This window comes from Chiloscyllium plagiosum, unplaced genomic scaffold (genome assembly GCF_037043375.1).
Source record: "Chiloscyllium plagiosum isolate Xiang-an unplaced genomic scaffold, Cpla_swu_hap1 HiC_scaffold_2, whole genome shotgun sequence".
Lineage (NCBI taxonomy): Eukaryota > Metazoa > Chordata > Chondrichthyes > Orectolobiformes > Hemiscylliidae > Chiloscyllium > Chiloscyllium plagiosum.
In genome coordinates, this window is record NW_028270140.1 from 69,766,068 (window position 1) to 69,781,461 (window position 15,394).

The window sequence follows — 15,394 nt, forward strand, 5'->3', positions numbered from 1 at the left end:
CTTTTGAATTGGTATACTTGTGAATTGTCCTGATGAGTGGACAAGATAAAAAGCATCAAAATAATCCATATTTGGTAATATCCAACCTAATGTAGATAAATTTCATAATTTATCATCTTACTCTTTGGCCATATTACTAGCTGGGTAAAGTGTCTAAATTTAAATTGTGACCAGTCCACATGGTAGGACCAGAAAACAACAGCGCACACTCCAACCTTGGTCATAACAAGTCATTGTCATTTACTTAGAAACATGCGAGAGAATTCAATTACTATTATTTTTAAGTGCAGAACTATGCAGTTGAAACAGAAACTCAAAATATATTAATTAACGTTTCTAAGTATATGAATTGGGATAAAACTTGCAACACTTTACGCGTCTAGGAACGACATTACTTCACAAATCCATTGTTCTTTACAGAACAAACTGCGTTCTGTAAATGTAAAATGATGGAAAGAGTTCTTATACTGAAATAAAACAAATTGAAAAGGAAATAAATTAATGTACAGCTTTAATACATGTGTAAATGGGGTAATGCAGTAAATGTTCAGTTTGCAATGACTCAATAAGATCACATTTGACTGTCTACTCATTAGAATCTCCCCAGCAGCCACACTCCATCTATTTCCGTTTCCGGTTCTAGTAAGTTCCTTTTGCAACGTCATCCCTTAGTGGTGAGACGGGTGTGAAACGCCACAAGTCCGCTGAATAGGTTTTTGAGAAACAAATATTATTTTGAAAATGGTATAGCGACTGTCCGACTCTGAGAGGTATTGCTTCAGTATTTGACGGCCTTCTTGTTTTTTTTTAGGGTGCGAGTGGATTACCCATGGTGCCATGGTGCAATGAGGAAGCGGCCGTTGGTTGACAGACAGCTCGAGGATGGCGGAGAACACGGAGCGGTGTTCTAGAACTGGAGCCAGAACCATCCGGGTTACTGTCAAGACTCCGAAAGACAAAGAGGAGTTCGAGCTGGTGCAGGACTGCACCGTTAAAGAGGCGAGTGCGTTAGGGAGCCGCACCGGCTAACACTGACCCTCACCGCAGTGTGTCAACACGAGTAGGAGCCGGGAAGAAAACCACATCGCGCGGCCCGGCGGCCACCCTTAACGTTGTCAGTGTTATTCCGAGCTTTTCTGGCTGAGCTCAGATACGAGAGGGATGAATCTTCCAAATGTTCAGGCTCTGCTGTGTCACCCCAGACTTTTAAACATCGTGCTTGTCATAGCCCAAGCAGTTTAATTCACCAGTGGTTCCTAGAGTATTCAGCAGATTTAAAGTTAGTTGTGATTTTTGATGTACGCAGCATTTTGAGCAGGACTTCGTGAACATGTCCTGATGTAATGTTAGGCTGGGTGCTGGTTAATGTATTTTAACCTGTTCCAGATTTCAGATCAAACCATAATCACCCATATGTTTTATTCGTGTGTTGTGGTTAGTCTTCTCACAAGCCTCACGTAAATCATTTTTGCTGAGCCATATTAATATATTGGATTTGCTGTGAGACACTTTTTTTTTAAATTTCCAAAGTGTTTCTTATTAATTTAGCTTTGAGAAGTATTTAAGTCTGCAGTCCTGCATTGAGGATCATGAAGGCAGTTGAAAAGAATGATGAAATAAGGGTGACAATAAATTTTCAGGATTTAGGTAGACCAGGCTGCAAAGCGTAAGGACACGGTGGCTAAAAGAATAGTCACCAAAGGCATGACTATGGGAGTGCTGAACACAGTCTTCAGGGTGCATATGTTTTATTATTGTGGCAGCTGCAACTAGGTGTTGTGAGACTGTGGAAGAATTTGGAAGTGACTGTCTTAACTCAGTTCACTTGATCGTCAGAGCCCCTTAGTTGTGGCTTGAAAATGTTTGGAATATTTTGCCTTAGCAGCTATTTGTTCCTCCAGTGTTGGACATTGTAAACAAGCACAACTTGATTTGTTTGTATTTGTAAATTTGTATTGATTATTATGTGGAATGATTTCTCTTTCTCTTGTACAGATGAATCATTCCTTGAAATAATTGGCACCCAAAGGTAGTGAAATATTTGCACTGATTTAAATAGAATTTGCTTCAGCTTTGTTTGCAGTTTTTAATTATGGGCTTTGCTTCCTTTGTAATGAAATCTAGATGGGATATGTCCAATACCTGTAAGGTAAACAGTTACTTTGTTTAATAAGTCACTGGTTAGAACAGTTTGCCATCATTCAGAATTTTCTTCAGACTTTAAGGTGTTTTCCAACTGGAGACCCAGGATACTAGGGATCATAACAGTATCTCAGGAGTTCCTCCAAGATTACCAAAATACTTGGATTTATTGGTGATAACAAAACTTGTATAACCTATTATATATAATAAAGCATTGTGTGTTTTATAATGCTCCTCAAAGGAGCATTATAAAACAGGTATGACATTGAGCCACATAGGAATGATATGTCAAATGGCTAAAGCTAAATCAGAAATGGGTGTTAAGAAGTGTCTTAGGGCTGGAAAGTAAAATGGAGAGGTGTGGGTTTGAATTCTAGAGCTTCTGGCTAAGGCAGTTGAAGGCGTAGCCACTAGTGGTAGCACCATTGTAATTGTGAATACAATAAACCCAGCACACATGTGAAGGACATTAGAGGAGGGGAAAGACTATGAAGGGATTTGAAAATAAGGTTGTAAATTATGAAGTCAAGATGTTTCACTGGAAGCCGCTGTAGGTCATCAAATGAGGGACAAAAGGGCTTACTGCAAATTAAGACACAAGCTGGCATAGATTTGGATGGTCTCCGGCTTACTGAGAATGAAATTTAGAAGGTTAGTCAGCAACGCATTAAGGTATTCCTGATGAGCTTATGTTTGAAATGTTGACTCACCTGCTCCTTGGATGCTGCCTGACTGGCTGTGCTTTTCCAGCACCACACCTTTTGACTCTGATCTTCAGCATCTGCAGTCCTCATTTTCTCCTAGTGTGTTAAGATAGTTGATTCTAGAAGTAAAAATGACATGGAAGAAAATTTCAACAGCAGATGAGCTGAGAAAAACAGGAGAGGAGCATTTTATTTCTCTTTTCTTGTGTTGTTAGAATAGTCATTCTTTAAAACTGTAAATAAATCTGGAATGTTAATATTTAAATGGACAAAAAGAATAGATTGGAAAAGCCCTGCTGGAGGGTGTGAATCAGTGTGTAAAGTTATTGAGTATTGTCACATACAATAAAATTGCTATTGACGTTGTTGTACATTTTGCATTTAACCTTGATTGATTGCAAGTAATATTATTTGATTTCCTAGGAAATATTTATATATTTAATTGAATATCAGATTTAAATGGCAAACATATGTGCTGTTTAGAAGCTGAATGAATCAGTTTGATGGCTGTTCCTTCTGGAGAATTTTCTTATCAGTACAATATATGAAATGATAAAAAAAAATTTTGATACACAACATTTTGCATCCAATAGAATTTATTTTTATTGTAGTTATTATGAAATTTATCTTCAGTTGTGATGGAACCTTGTGTTTTATTGATTTGACATCATTTGATCAATCTTTAGCTTTTTATAATAGCTATAAAATACATTAGTAGTTTTATGATATTTCTGCAACAGAAGAAAGATTCTCCAGCAATTTCAGTTTTTGTTTCAGGTTTTGAGTATCTGCAGTTCGTTCTTTTGTTTTGACATTTTTCTTTTCAAGGTAATGATCCCAAATGCAAATTAATAGTTTTTGTTGTGCAGTATTTTTGGGAATATATCTTTCCTTACTGTGAGATACGCAAACATCTAATGTGGAAATGCACATGAAAATTGTTTTGGGTTTTAAATTACATTGTGTGCCCAGTGTAAAATGTAGTTTGAATTGGATTTATTATTTTGGGGAACATTTTAATTTCTTCAGTTTAAGAATAATATGGATTGTGCTTGTATTTGGGCAGAATCTGAATTTAGTTTGTTAATAAATCAAGTTGTCTTTGATTATTGTTTTAGACCTGTATATTGGGTGCTTTCAAAATACAGTAAATATAAATATGACATTGGTCTAACATCAATCTTAGATTCGTAAATTTATCATTTGGAGCATATGTTTTTATTTCTGAAATAGCAAATTATGCCTGTGGTAAATAAGTGCACTCAGTGCTTGTTCAAATCAGGCAGAAACATTGGGAGATTGTTTTGTTCAATTGGCTAGATGGTTAGTGTGTGATGTGGAATCATTCCAGTGATGAGTGTTCAATCCCTCTGCCAGTTTTGGCACATCATGGAGATCTGCTTCCTCACTTTGCCCCAGAAATGATGCTCCTCAGTCTGTGTATGACTAGTCCTCTCCCTGTGATTGAGAGGGATGTCTATGGTTCTTTTGTGGATTGCAGATCTCAACGTAGGGGTTGTACCCAAGTGCTTACTGTCACAGCAAATTCTTACACTATATAAAGTGAATTAGGCCATACATGCAATTGTGCATTATGCAACATGGGGTTATTCTTGGATCTTTGGTCTGCTGTTACCACAACTGGAAGAATGTTTGTGTTCAAATATAGAAAATAATATGACTTAAAAATAATTCATAATGACATAATTAAGTTAGACTAGTACAAGTACATTTTAATTACTGAAATAGCTGAAGATTCAAACCCTAGCTATCCAAGGCACTTTTTGCTTGCGCATTCATTGTTGGGTTGATTATTATGTCAATAACTGGAATACCAAAAGTAGTTTCACTGACTCAGCTGTTGTCTATATCTAAGAATATAAACAATTACTTAGAGAATATTTGTATGACACCTGTGATCTTCTAAATGATGTGCAGAGTTCTGTGCTATAATTTAAAATTTTAAGTGTGCTCTAAGTATTGTACTTAACCTAATTCCAGATAGGACAGTACTGCAGTTACTTTTCAGTTGGCAGTGTGTGTTTGGTCAAATTTTACAGTTTGACTTGTTTAAGGCTTTCGGCAAACGTGGAGTCCTGAGAATTAGTACTATCAAAAAGGAGTTATTCTTAACAGGAAGAGCTCAGGAACTTTATTTTCAAATTAATTTATTGAAATCCTGTTGACTTTGCAGGAAATATAGAAAATAATTCACCATGTTTTAGAGTATTTGATTGTGGAAGGTTATGAAGGAAAGGAACGAAGTAAAATTACCTTACAGCATCTATACAAATGCAATAAAAAAAAACTTTTGTCTTTGGCACAATTATGTACCAATGTTGAAAAACCCACTTTGCAAGTACAGGTATTCCTAGAATTTGCTTACCGTACAGGAGGGGTGTGTGTGTGTGTGTGGCACAGAGCCTAATCCTACACTTCAGCTCTTGGTTCATTGCCTTGTAATGGCTGTTCAAGTGCACATCCTAATTCTTCTTAAATGGTTTGAGGGTTTTTTCAGGCACTGAGTTATGGATCCCTGTCAACCTCTCTGGATGAAAAACATTTCTTAACAAATCTCCTCTAAACCACTACCCATCAGTCTATTTCTATACTCCCTCATCATGAAACTCTCAAGGGATGCATATGTATGAACACATGATTCAGAAACAGATGTAGGCTATTCGGTTCTTAAACTTGCTCCAATCTCCAATAACGTCATGGCTGATCTGATTGTAACTTTAAATCTATGTTCCTGCCTATCCAGATAACCTTTTGGTTGCTACTTAACAAGAACTTATCCACCTTTGCCTTAAAAATATTCAACCACCACCTTTCTAGGAAGAAAGTTCCAAAGACTCTCAACCCTCAGAAAATATTTTGCCTAATCTTTGTTTTAAATCTCTGCTCTAGATCCTCTCAGAGGAAACATCCTCTCCCTATCTACCTGACAGGCCCCATGGAATTTTGTTTCTCAATCCAGTCTCTTTAGTCAGAGGCGCAGATGTTTCTGCACCTGACAATGAGATCAGAATAGTGTTGCCTCCCTGATGCCAGGATCAAGGATCCCTAGGAGAGGATGCAGAATATTCTCAAAGGGGAGAGGGACCAGCAGGAGGTCATTGTACACATTGGAACTAATGACATAAGAAGAGAAAAGGATAAGATTCTGAGGAGAGAATATAGGAAATTAGGCAAGAATTTAAAAAACAAGGTCCTTGAGGGTAGTAATATCTGGCTTACTCCCAGTGCCATGTGATGGAGAGGGTCAGAATAGGAGGATAGAGCAGGAGGAGCTGGTGCAGTGGACAAGGATTCACACTTCTGGATCATTGGAATCTCTTGGGGTAGAAGTGACCTGTTCCAGAAGGGCAGATTGCACCTGAATTGGAAGGAGAATAATATACTAGTGGGGAGATTTTACTAGAACTGCTCAGGAAGATTTAAACTAGTCAGGGTGGAGTGGGACCCAGGACAATAATGAGGAAAGAGATCAGTCTGAGACTGGTGCAGTTGGGAAAAGGAACAAGGCAGGCAGTAACAAAGCAGAGAACAAGGTGGGAATGATGGAATAAAGGCACTTTTAATGCAAAAGGCCTAACGGGGAAGGCAAATGAACCCTGCATATTTGGGAACATGGGTTTGAGATATCCTAACAATTAGAGAGGTGGCTCAGGAATGGACAGGACTGGCAGCTTAATATTCCAGGGTATAGATGCAATAGGAAGGATAGAAAGTGAGCGGGCAAGAGAGGACAGGGAGTTGCACTTTTGATAACATTACAGCTATACTTAGGATATTCCTGGGGATATGTCTCAGTTCCACCCAAGTAACTTCCCTGGAAATAAGAAAGGGATGATCACCTTATTATACTACAGATGCCCTAACAGTCAGCAGGAAATTAAAGAAACATATTTGTAAGGAGATCTCCAATATCTGTGAGAGCAATAGGGTGGTTATGCTTGGGGATTTTAACTTGCCAAACATAGACTAAGACTGTCATTGTGTTAAGGGCTTGAGTGGAGAGGAATTTAAATGTGTACAAGAAACGTAGAAGATAGGAGCAGGAGGAGGCCATTCTTCATGATCATGGCTGATGATCCAACTCCGTAGCCTAATCTTGCTTTCTCCCCATAATCTTTTATCTCATTCACCCCAAAGTGCTGTATCTAGCTGCCTCTTGAATACATTCAATGTTTTGGCATCAACTACTTCCTGTGGTAATGAATTTGCTAGAACTTTTTTTTCCTTTGGGTGAAGAAATGTCTTCTCATCTCCGTTTTAAATGGTTTACCCCAAATCCTCAGATTGTGACCCCTGGTCCTGGGCACACCCACCATCTGGAATATCCTTCCTGCATCTGCCCTGTCTGGTTCTGTTAGAACTTTATAAGTTGCTGTGAGATTACCCCCTCATTTGTCTGAAATTCAGCAAAAACAGTTGTAACCTAGTAATCAATCTCTCAATCCTGCTATGCCCAGAATCAGCCTAGTAAACCTTTGCTGCACTCCCTCGAGAGCAAGAGATTTCCTCAGAAATGGAGACCAAGACTGCACACCATATTCTAGGTGCAGCCTCACCATGGCCCTGTATAACTGCAACAACACATCCCTGATTCTGTACACAACCTCCCCCTCTTGCCTGATGAAGGGCTCCTGCCCAAAACATTGATTTTCCTGCTCCTTGGATGCTGCTTGACCTGCTGTGCTTTTTCAGCACCACTCTAATCTTGACTCTCACAATGAATGCCAATGTACCATTTGCCACCCATACTGCCTGCTACGCCTGCATGCTTACCTTCAGTGACCAGTGTACAAGGGCACCCAGGTCCCACTGCACACTCTCCTCTCCCAATTTACAGCCATTCAGGTAGTAATCTGCTATCTTGTTTTTGCTTCCAAAGTGAATAACCTAATACTTATCCAAATTATACTGCATCTGCCATTGATTTGTCCACTCGTCCAACCTGTCCAGATCCTGTTGAAGGATCTCTGCATCCTCATTACAGTTCACCCTCCCACCCAACTTGCTATCATCTGCAAACTTTGAGATGTTATGTTTTGTTCCCTTATCCAATTCATTAACATATATTGTGAATAGCTAGGATCCCAGTACCGATCCCTGTGGCACCCCATGAGTTACTGCCTGTCAATTTGGAAAGGACCCATTAATTCCTACTTTTCTTTTTGTTTCCTTTTCGCCAACCAGTTTTCTATCCATCAATATACTTCTCCCAATCCCATGCACTTTAATCTTGCACAATAATCTATCATCCGGGACTATGTCAAACGCTTTCAGAAAGCTCAAGTATACAATATCGACTGGCTCCCCCTTGTCAACTCTACTGTGAACTCTTGTTCATAGAATTCCAACAGATTTGTCAAGCATAATTTCCCCTTCATAAATCCATGCTGACTCTATCTGATCCTGCCACTGTTTTCTAAATACTCCGCTGTAAAGTCCTTGATAGTGGATTTGAGAATATTCCCCACTACTGATTTTAGCCTTCCTGGTCTATAATTCTCTGTTTTCTCTCTATCTCCCTTTTGAATATTGGAGTGATGTTAGCTACCATCCAATCTGCAGGGACTGTTCCCAAGTCTATAGCATTCTGGAAGATGATCACCAATGCATCAACTGTTTCTAGAACCACTTCCTTAAAGTACTCTGGGATGTAGGTTATCAGGCCCCAGGAATTAATTCACCTTCAATACCATCAATTTTCCCAGCACCACTTCTCTGCTAATATTGATCTCCTTCAGTTCTTCCCCCTCAATAAATATTGCATTCTCCAATACATCTGATATCTGATTTATGTCATCTTTCATGTAGATTGAGCTAAAGTATGCATTCAGTTGCTCAGCCATTCCTTTGTCCTCTATTATACATTTCCCCGTTGGTGAATGTAGGTGCACTACAGACGCAATCTTTTTCTCTTGTCATGCCTGTAGAAGCTCTTAGTGCCAGTCTTACCAAAGTAAACTTGCGGGGAACATACTGTATTTTTCTGTTCTTAATCAATCCCTTGGTACATCTTTGCTGAATTCTAAACAACTCCCAATCCTCAGACCTATTATTTTTCGTGGCCAATTTGTATGCTTCTCCCTTGGAATGATACTATCTCTGATTTCCTTTGTAAGCCATGGATCGGTCCTCTTTTTCGTTTTGCTTTAGCGCCAGTCAGCAATAAACAGTTGCAGTTCCCCGTGCATTCCCTGAGTGTTTGTCATTACCTGTCCACTAGGAGAAAGTGAGGACTGCAGATGCTGGAGATCAGAGCTTAAAAATGTGTTGCTGGAAAAGCGCAGCAGGTCAGGCAGCATCAAAGGAGGAGAATCCACTGCCTATCCACTGTCCACTTAAGTAACTCAAATCTGTCAAGGCCAACTCATGCCTCATATCTTCATAGTTTCCTTTAAGAGTAAGCACCCTAATCTCCTGAATCAACTACTTCACTCTCTACCTTGATAGAGTTTCTTGGTTTTTTTTTCATATTATGGTCGCTCATTCCCAAGGGGTCATGCATGGATAGGTTGGCACTGATTCCCTTCTCATTACACAGTACCTAGTCTCAGATGATGTGCTCTCTAGTTGGTTCCTCCACATGTTGGTCCTGGAGTATATATTCCAGGAATTCCTAATCTATGGCATTGTTGCTAATTTGATTTGCCCAGTCTATGTTCAGATTAAAATCACCCCCATGATCACTGATGTGGATACACCTACTACAGAAGGTGCAAAACCTGACTTACTCTTGGGATATAAGATAGGGCAGGTGATGGAGGCGTCAGTGGTGGAACACTTTGGGGCCAGTGACCATAATTCTGTTAGTTTTAAAATAGTGATGGCAAAGAATGGACCAGATCTAAATGTTAAAGTTCTAAACTGGAGGAAAGCCAGTTTTGAGGGTATTAGGCAAGAACTTTCAAAAATATATTTTGGGTTGAATGTTCACAGGTAAAGGGGTGGCTGCAAAGCGGGAAACCTTCAAAAATGAGATAATGAGAGTCCGGAGACAGTGTGTTTCTGTCAGGGTGAGGGGCATGGCTGGTAGGTGTAGAGAGTGTGAGATGACTACAGAAATTGAGGTTTTGATTAAGAAAAAAGAAGAAAGCATATGTCAGGTGTAGACAGCAGAAATCAAGTGAATCCCTAGAAGAGTGCAAAGGTAGTAGGAATATACTTGAAAGGGAGATCAGGAGGGCAAAAAGTGGACAGGTAGTTTTGGCAAATAGCGCTAAGGAGAACCCAAAGGGACTTTGCAAGTATATTAAGGTCAAAAGGGTAACCAGGGAGAGAATAAAGATCAGCAAGGCAGCCTGTGTGTGGAACCACAGGATTTTGGGGAGATATTAAGTGAGTATTTGTATCAGTGTTTACTGTGGACAAAGATATGGAATGTGTGGAAATAACTATCGACATTTTGAAAAATGTCCATGTTGCAGAGAGGTGGTGCTGGTCGTCTTAAAACGCATAAAGGTGGATAAATCCCCAGGATCTGATCCGGTGTACCTGAGAACTCTGTGGGAAGTTTATGAAAGGAATTGCTGGGCCCCTTGCTGAGATATTTGTATCATCAATAGCCACAGGTGAGGTGTCGGAAGACTGGAGGTTGGTTACCGTGTTGCTAATATTTAAGAAAAGCCAGGGAACTATATACCTGTGAGCTTGATATCAGTAGTGGGCAAGTTGTTGGAGAGGATCTTGAGGGACAGGATTTACATGTATATGGAAGGGCAAGGACTGATTTGGGCTAGGCAACTTGACTTTGTGCATGGGAAGTTGTCTCACTATCTTGAGTTTTTTTGGAAGGAGTAATGAAGAGGATTGATGAGGGCAGAGGGGTGGCTTTGATCTATATGCACTTCAGTAAGGCGTTTCCCAAGGTTTCTCATGGTAGAATGGTCAGTGAGGTCAGAACAAATGGAATACAGGGAGAACTAGCCATTTAGATACAGAACTGGCTCAAAGGTAGAAGACAGAGGGTGGTAATGGAGGACTGCTTTTCAAACTGGAGACCTGTGACCAGTGGTGTGCCACAAGGATCGGTGTTGGTCCACTGCTTTTTTGTCATTTATATAAAATGCTTTCGGTGTGAACACAGGAGGTATACTTAGTAAGTTTGCAGATAACACCAAAATTGGAGGTGTAGTGGACAGCAAAGAAGATTATCTCAGAGTAAAACTTGATGTTGATCAGTCAGGCCGAGGAGTGGCATATGGAGTTTAATTTGGATAAATGTGAGGTGCTGCATTTTAAAAAGGCAAATCAGGGCAGGACTTAATGGTAAAGTCCTGGGGAATGTTACTGGGCAAAGGGACCTTTGGAGTACAGGTTCATAGTTCATTGAAAGTGGAGTCACAGGTGGACAGGATTGTGAAGAAGGATTTGGTATGTTTTCCTGTATTGGTCAGAGCATGGAGTAGGGAGATCATGTTGCGGCTGTCCAGGACATTGGTTAGGCCACTTTTGGAATATTGTGTGCAATTCTGGTCTCCCTGCTATAGGAAGGATGTTGTGAAACTTGAAAGGGTTCAGAAAAGGTTTACAAGGATGTTGCCAGGGTTGTAGGGTCTGAACTGTCGGGAGAGGTTGAATAGACTAGGGCTGTTTCCCCTGGAGCGTTGGCAGCTGAGGGTTGACCTTAGAGGTTTATTAAAATCTTGGGGGGCATAGCTCAGATGAATAGACAAGCTATTTTGCCTGGGATTGGGGGGGGGGGGGGCACCAAAACTAGAGAGGGGAAAGATTTAAAAGGGACTCACTGGGCAGATCTATGGAATGAGCTGCCAGAAGAAGTGGTGGAGGCTGTGCAATTGCAGCATTTGAAAGGCATCTGGATGGGTATATGAATAGGAAAGGTTTGGAGGGATATGGGCCAAATGCTGGCAAATGGGACTAGATTAGTTTAGGATATCTGGTCAGTGTGGGCGAGTTGGACCAAAGGGTCTGTTCCCGTGTTGTACGTCTTTGACTATCTGACTTTTAACCTGCTTTCTAAACGCCAACAGATCCTAGACTATCCAACCATTGCCTAACACAACCCACCCTTTACAGATGTTTGTCTGATAAGGGGATCCCCTGCGGCCATTCTCCTCAATAACAAGTATACCATTTTGGATGCTGTTGGGATGGGGTGGGGCACAGCTTACCAGGAGTAAGCCATGGGATACAGGTTTCTGGCACAGAGTTGCTCAGAAAGGAAAGGGAGAGTGGAGTAGAGCATTAGTCATTGGGGATTCCATAGTTAGGGCGACAGGGATTCTGTGAGAGAGACTCGTAGTTGGTGTGTTGCCTCTGAGGTGCCAGGGTCCATGACGTCTTAGATCATGATTTTGGGATCCTTGAGGGGTAGCAGCCACTAGTCATGGTTCACATAGGCACCAATGACATAGGTAGGAAAAGGGATGGGGATGTAAGGCAGAAATTCGAGGAGCTAGGGTGGAGGCTTAGAGCTAGAATAAAGAATATTGCATGCAATTCTGGTCTCCTTCCTGTCGGAAGGATGTTGGGAAACTTGAAAGGGTTCAGAAAAGATTTACAAGGGTAGTTCCAGAGATGTAGACTAAAGGAAAGGATTGTAAAGATGATTCTGGATAGGAGCGAGGGCAACTGGGTAGTTGTTGTGGGGGCTTTAGCTTTCCAGATATTGACTAGAAATCCTATAGTTTGAGTACTTGAGATGGGTCAGTTTTTGTCCAGTATGTGCAGGAAGGTTTCCTGACACCGCACGTAGGCCAACAAGAGGCAAGGCCAAGTTGGATTTGGTACTGGGTAATGAGCCGGGTCTGGTGTTAGATTTGGAGGTAAGTGAGCACTCAGTGATGGTGACCACAATTCGGTTACGTTTACTTGAGCAATCGAAAGGGATATGTATGTTCCGCGGGGCAAGAGTTATAGCTGGGGGAAAGGCAATTATGGCGCAATTAGACAAGATTTAGGATGGGGAAGGAAATTGCAGGGGATGGGCACAATTGAAATGTGGAACTTGTTCCAGAAACAGCTACTGTGTATCCTTGATAAGTATGTACCTGGCAGGCAGGCGGGAACTGTGGCTTACAAAAGAAGTTGAATCTCTTCTCAAGAGGAAGAAGGAGGCTTATGTAAAGAGGAGATGTGATGGCTCAGTTAAAGTGCTTGAGAGTAACAAGTTAACCACGAAGGATCTAAAGAGAAAGCTAGGAAGAGCCAGGAGGGGACATGAGAAGTCTTTGGCAGGTAGGATCAAGGGAAGCCCCTAAAGCTTTCTGTAGGAATAAAAGAATGACTAGGGCCGATCAAGGGCAGTAGTGGGAAGTTGTGCATGGAGACCGAGGAAATTGGAGAGGCACTAAATGAATATTTTTCATCAGTATTCACACAGAACAAAGATAATGTTGAAGAGAATACTAAGATACAGGCTATTAGACTAAACAGGGTTGAGGCTCATGACGTGTTTGGATATTCTGGAAAGTGTAAAACTAGATAAGGCCCCTGGGCTGGATGAGATTTATTCTAGAATTCTTTGGGAAGCCAGGGAAGAGATTGGAAAACCTTTGGCTTTGATCTTTGTCGTTATTGTCTACAGGAATAGTGCCAGAAGACTGGAGGATAGCAACTCTTGTCCCCTTGTTCAAGAAGGAGAGTAGAGACGACCATGCTAATTATAGACCAGTGAGCCTTACTTCGGTTGTGGGTAAAGTATTGAAAAGGATTATAAGAGGAAGGATTTATAATCATCTCGAAAGGAATAGGTTGATTAGGGATAGTCAACACAGTTTTGTGAAGGGTAGATTGTGCCTCTCAAACCTTAGAGTTCTTTGAGAAGGTGACCAAACACGTGGATGAGGGTGAAGTGGTTGATATGGTGTATATGGATTTCAGTAAGGCGTTTGATAAGGTTCCCCACAGTAGGCTATTGCAGAAAATGCGGAGGCATGGAATTGAGGGTGATTTAGTGGTTTGCATCAGAAATTGGCTAGTAGTAAGAAGTCAGAGGGTGGTGGTTGATGGGAAATGTTCAGTTATTAGTGGTGTTCCGCAAGGATCAGTTTTGGGGCTACAGCTGTTTGTCATTTTTATAAATGACCTAGATGAGGATATCGAAGGATGGGTTGGTAAATTTGCAGATGACACTAAGGTTGGTGGAATTGTGGACTGTGTGGAAGGATGTTACAGGTTACAGAGGGACGTGGATAAGCTGCAGAACTGAGCTGAGAGGTGACAAATGGAGTTAATACGAGAAAGTGAGAGGTGATCCACTTTGGAAGGAGTAACTGGAATGCAGACAACTGGACTATAGGTAAGATTCTTGGTTGTGTGGATGAGCAAAGAGATCTGAGTCCATGTGCACAGATCCCTGAAAGTTGCCACCCAGATTGATGGGGTTGCTAAGAAGACGTAAGGTGTGATAGCTTTTATTGGTAGAGGGATTGAGTTTCGGAGCCATGAGGTCAGGTTGCAGCTTTACAAAAATTTGGTGCGGCTGCACGTGGAGTCTTTCCTACAGTTCTGGTTGTCACATTATTGGAAGGATGTGGAAGCATTGGAAAGGGTGCAGAGCAGATTTACCAGGGTATTGCCTGGTCTGGAGGGAAGGTCTTATGAGAAAAGGCTGAGGCACTTGTTGCTTTTTTCGTTAAAGAAAATGTTGAGAGGTGACTTAATAGTTAGGGTGTGAAACGCCCTGACTGCAACAGTAGTTGACTCGCCAACTTTAAGGGCATTTAAACGGTCATTGGATAAACATATGGATGAAAACTGATTAGTGTAGATTAGATGGGCTTCAGATTGGTTTTACAGGTTGTCGCAACATCAAGAGCTGAAGGGTCTGTACTGCGCTGTAAAGCTTCTATCAGGGCATTTATTTCCATCCTTAAATAAGATGACTTGTAGTGTGCATAGTACTTTCTGCAGTCTCTCTCTATCTCACTAGTGACCCCCCTCCACAATATTGTTATAATCTGTAATCCCTTGCAGTCAAGTCCAAATCATTGATCTCTACCACAAAAAGCAAGGAGCCCAACTGGAAACAGCCTTTCAATCACAACATCTGTCAGTGATTGCACTTTATTTCCTGCTGCTGAGATAATCTTGTATCCAATTTATCACCTTGCTATGGCTCCCATGGGCTTTTATTTTTGTGACCAATTTGCCATGTTGGACATTTATTAACCCTGGCCAACATCAGCCCTCCTTTTCACCACAAAAATTCCTGCATGTTAATTGAACTTTACAACAGCAAATTGTTGTTGTTTGGAACTTATTTATCTTTCTAAATCAAGATTCCCTCAGTTTTCAGTGATTTTTCCCACCTGCAAAGGGTGGATTGTAATTATTGTCTTTTCCTTTCTTTTTAAACAATGGCCCAATGCTGGATTCCTAACAGCACTGTGGCAGTACACCATACGGACTGCCATGGTTCAAGAATGTGACTCACTGTTATCTTCCTAGACAATTAAGAGAAAATTAATTGGCCTTTGTCCTGACAATCATATCCATGAAATAGATATGCTGTCCACTAGTCCTCTGACACCACACTTGTTACCAAAGAGGATGAGAAAATTATAATA

At 40.9% G+C, this 15,394-nt stretch overlaps 1 protein-coding gene across 2 annotated transcripts in view; it reads left to right on the forward strand.

Annotated features, from left to right (window-relative positions):
• Positions 1-815: 815 nt before the first annotated feature.
• LOC122561274 (ubiquilin-1-like) overlaps positions 816-15,394 on the forward strand; it is a 54,556-nt gene continuing 39,977 nt past the window's right edge. The window contains exon 1 of one of the 2 annotated variants that reach the window (XM_043712914.2): positions 816-999. In XM_043712914.2, coding sequence (XP_043568849.1) covers positions 883-999 — 117 coding nt within the window. In that variant the 5' untranslated portion in view covers positions 816-882. The remainder of the gene's footprint in view (positions 1,000-15,394) is intronic. The other variant, XM_043712915.2, reaches the window with a different exon arrangement.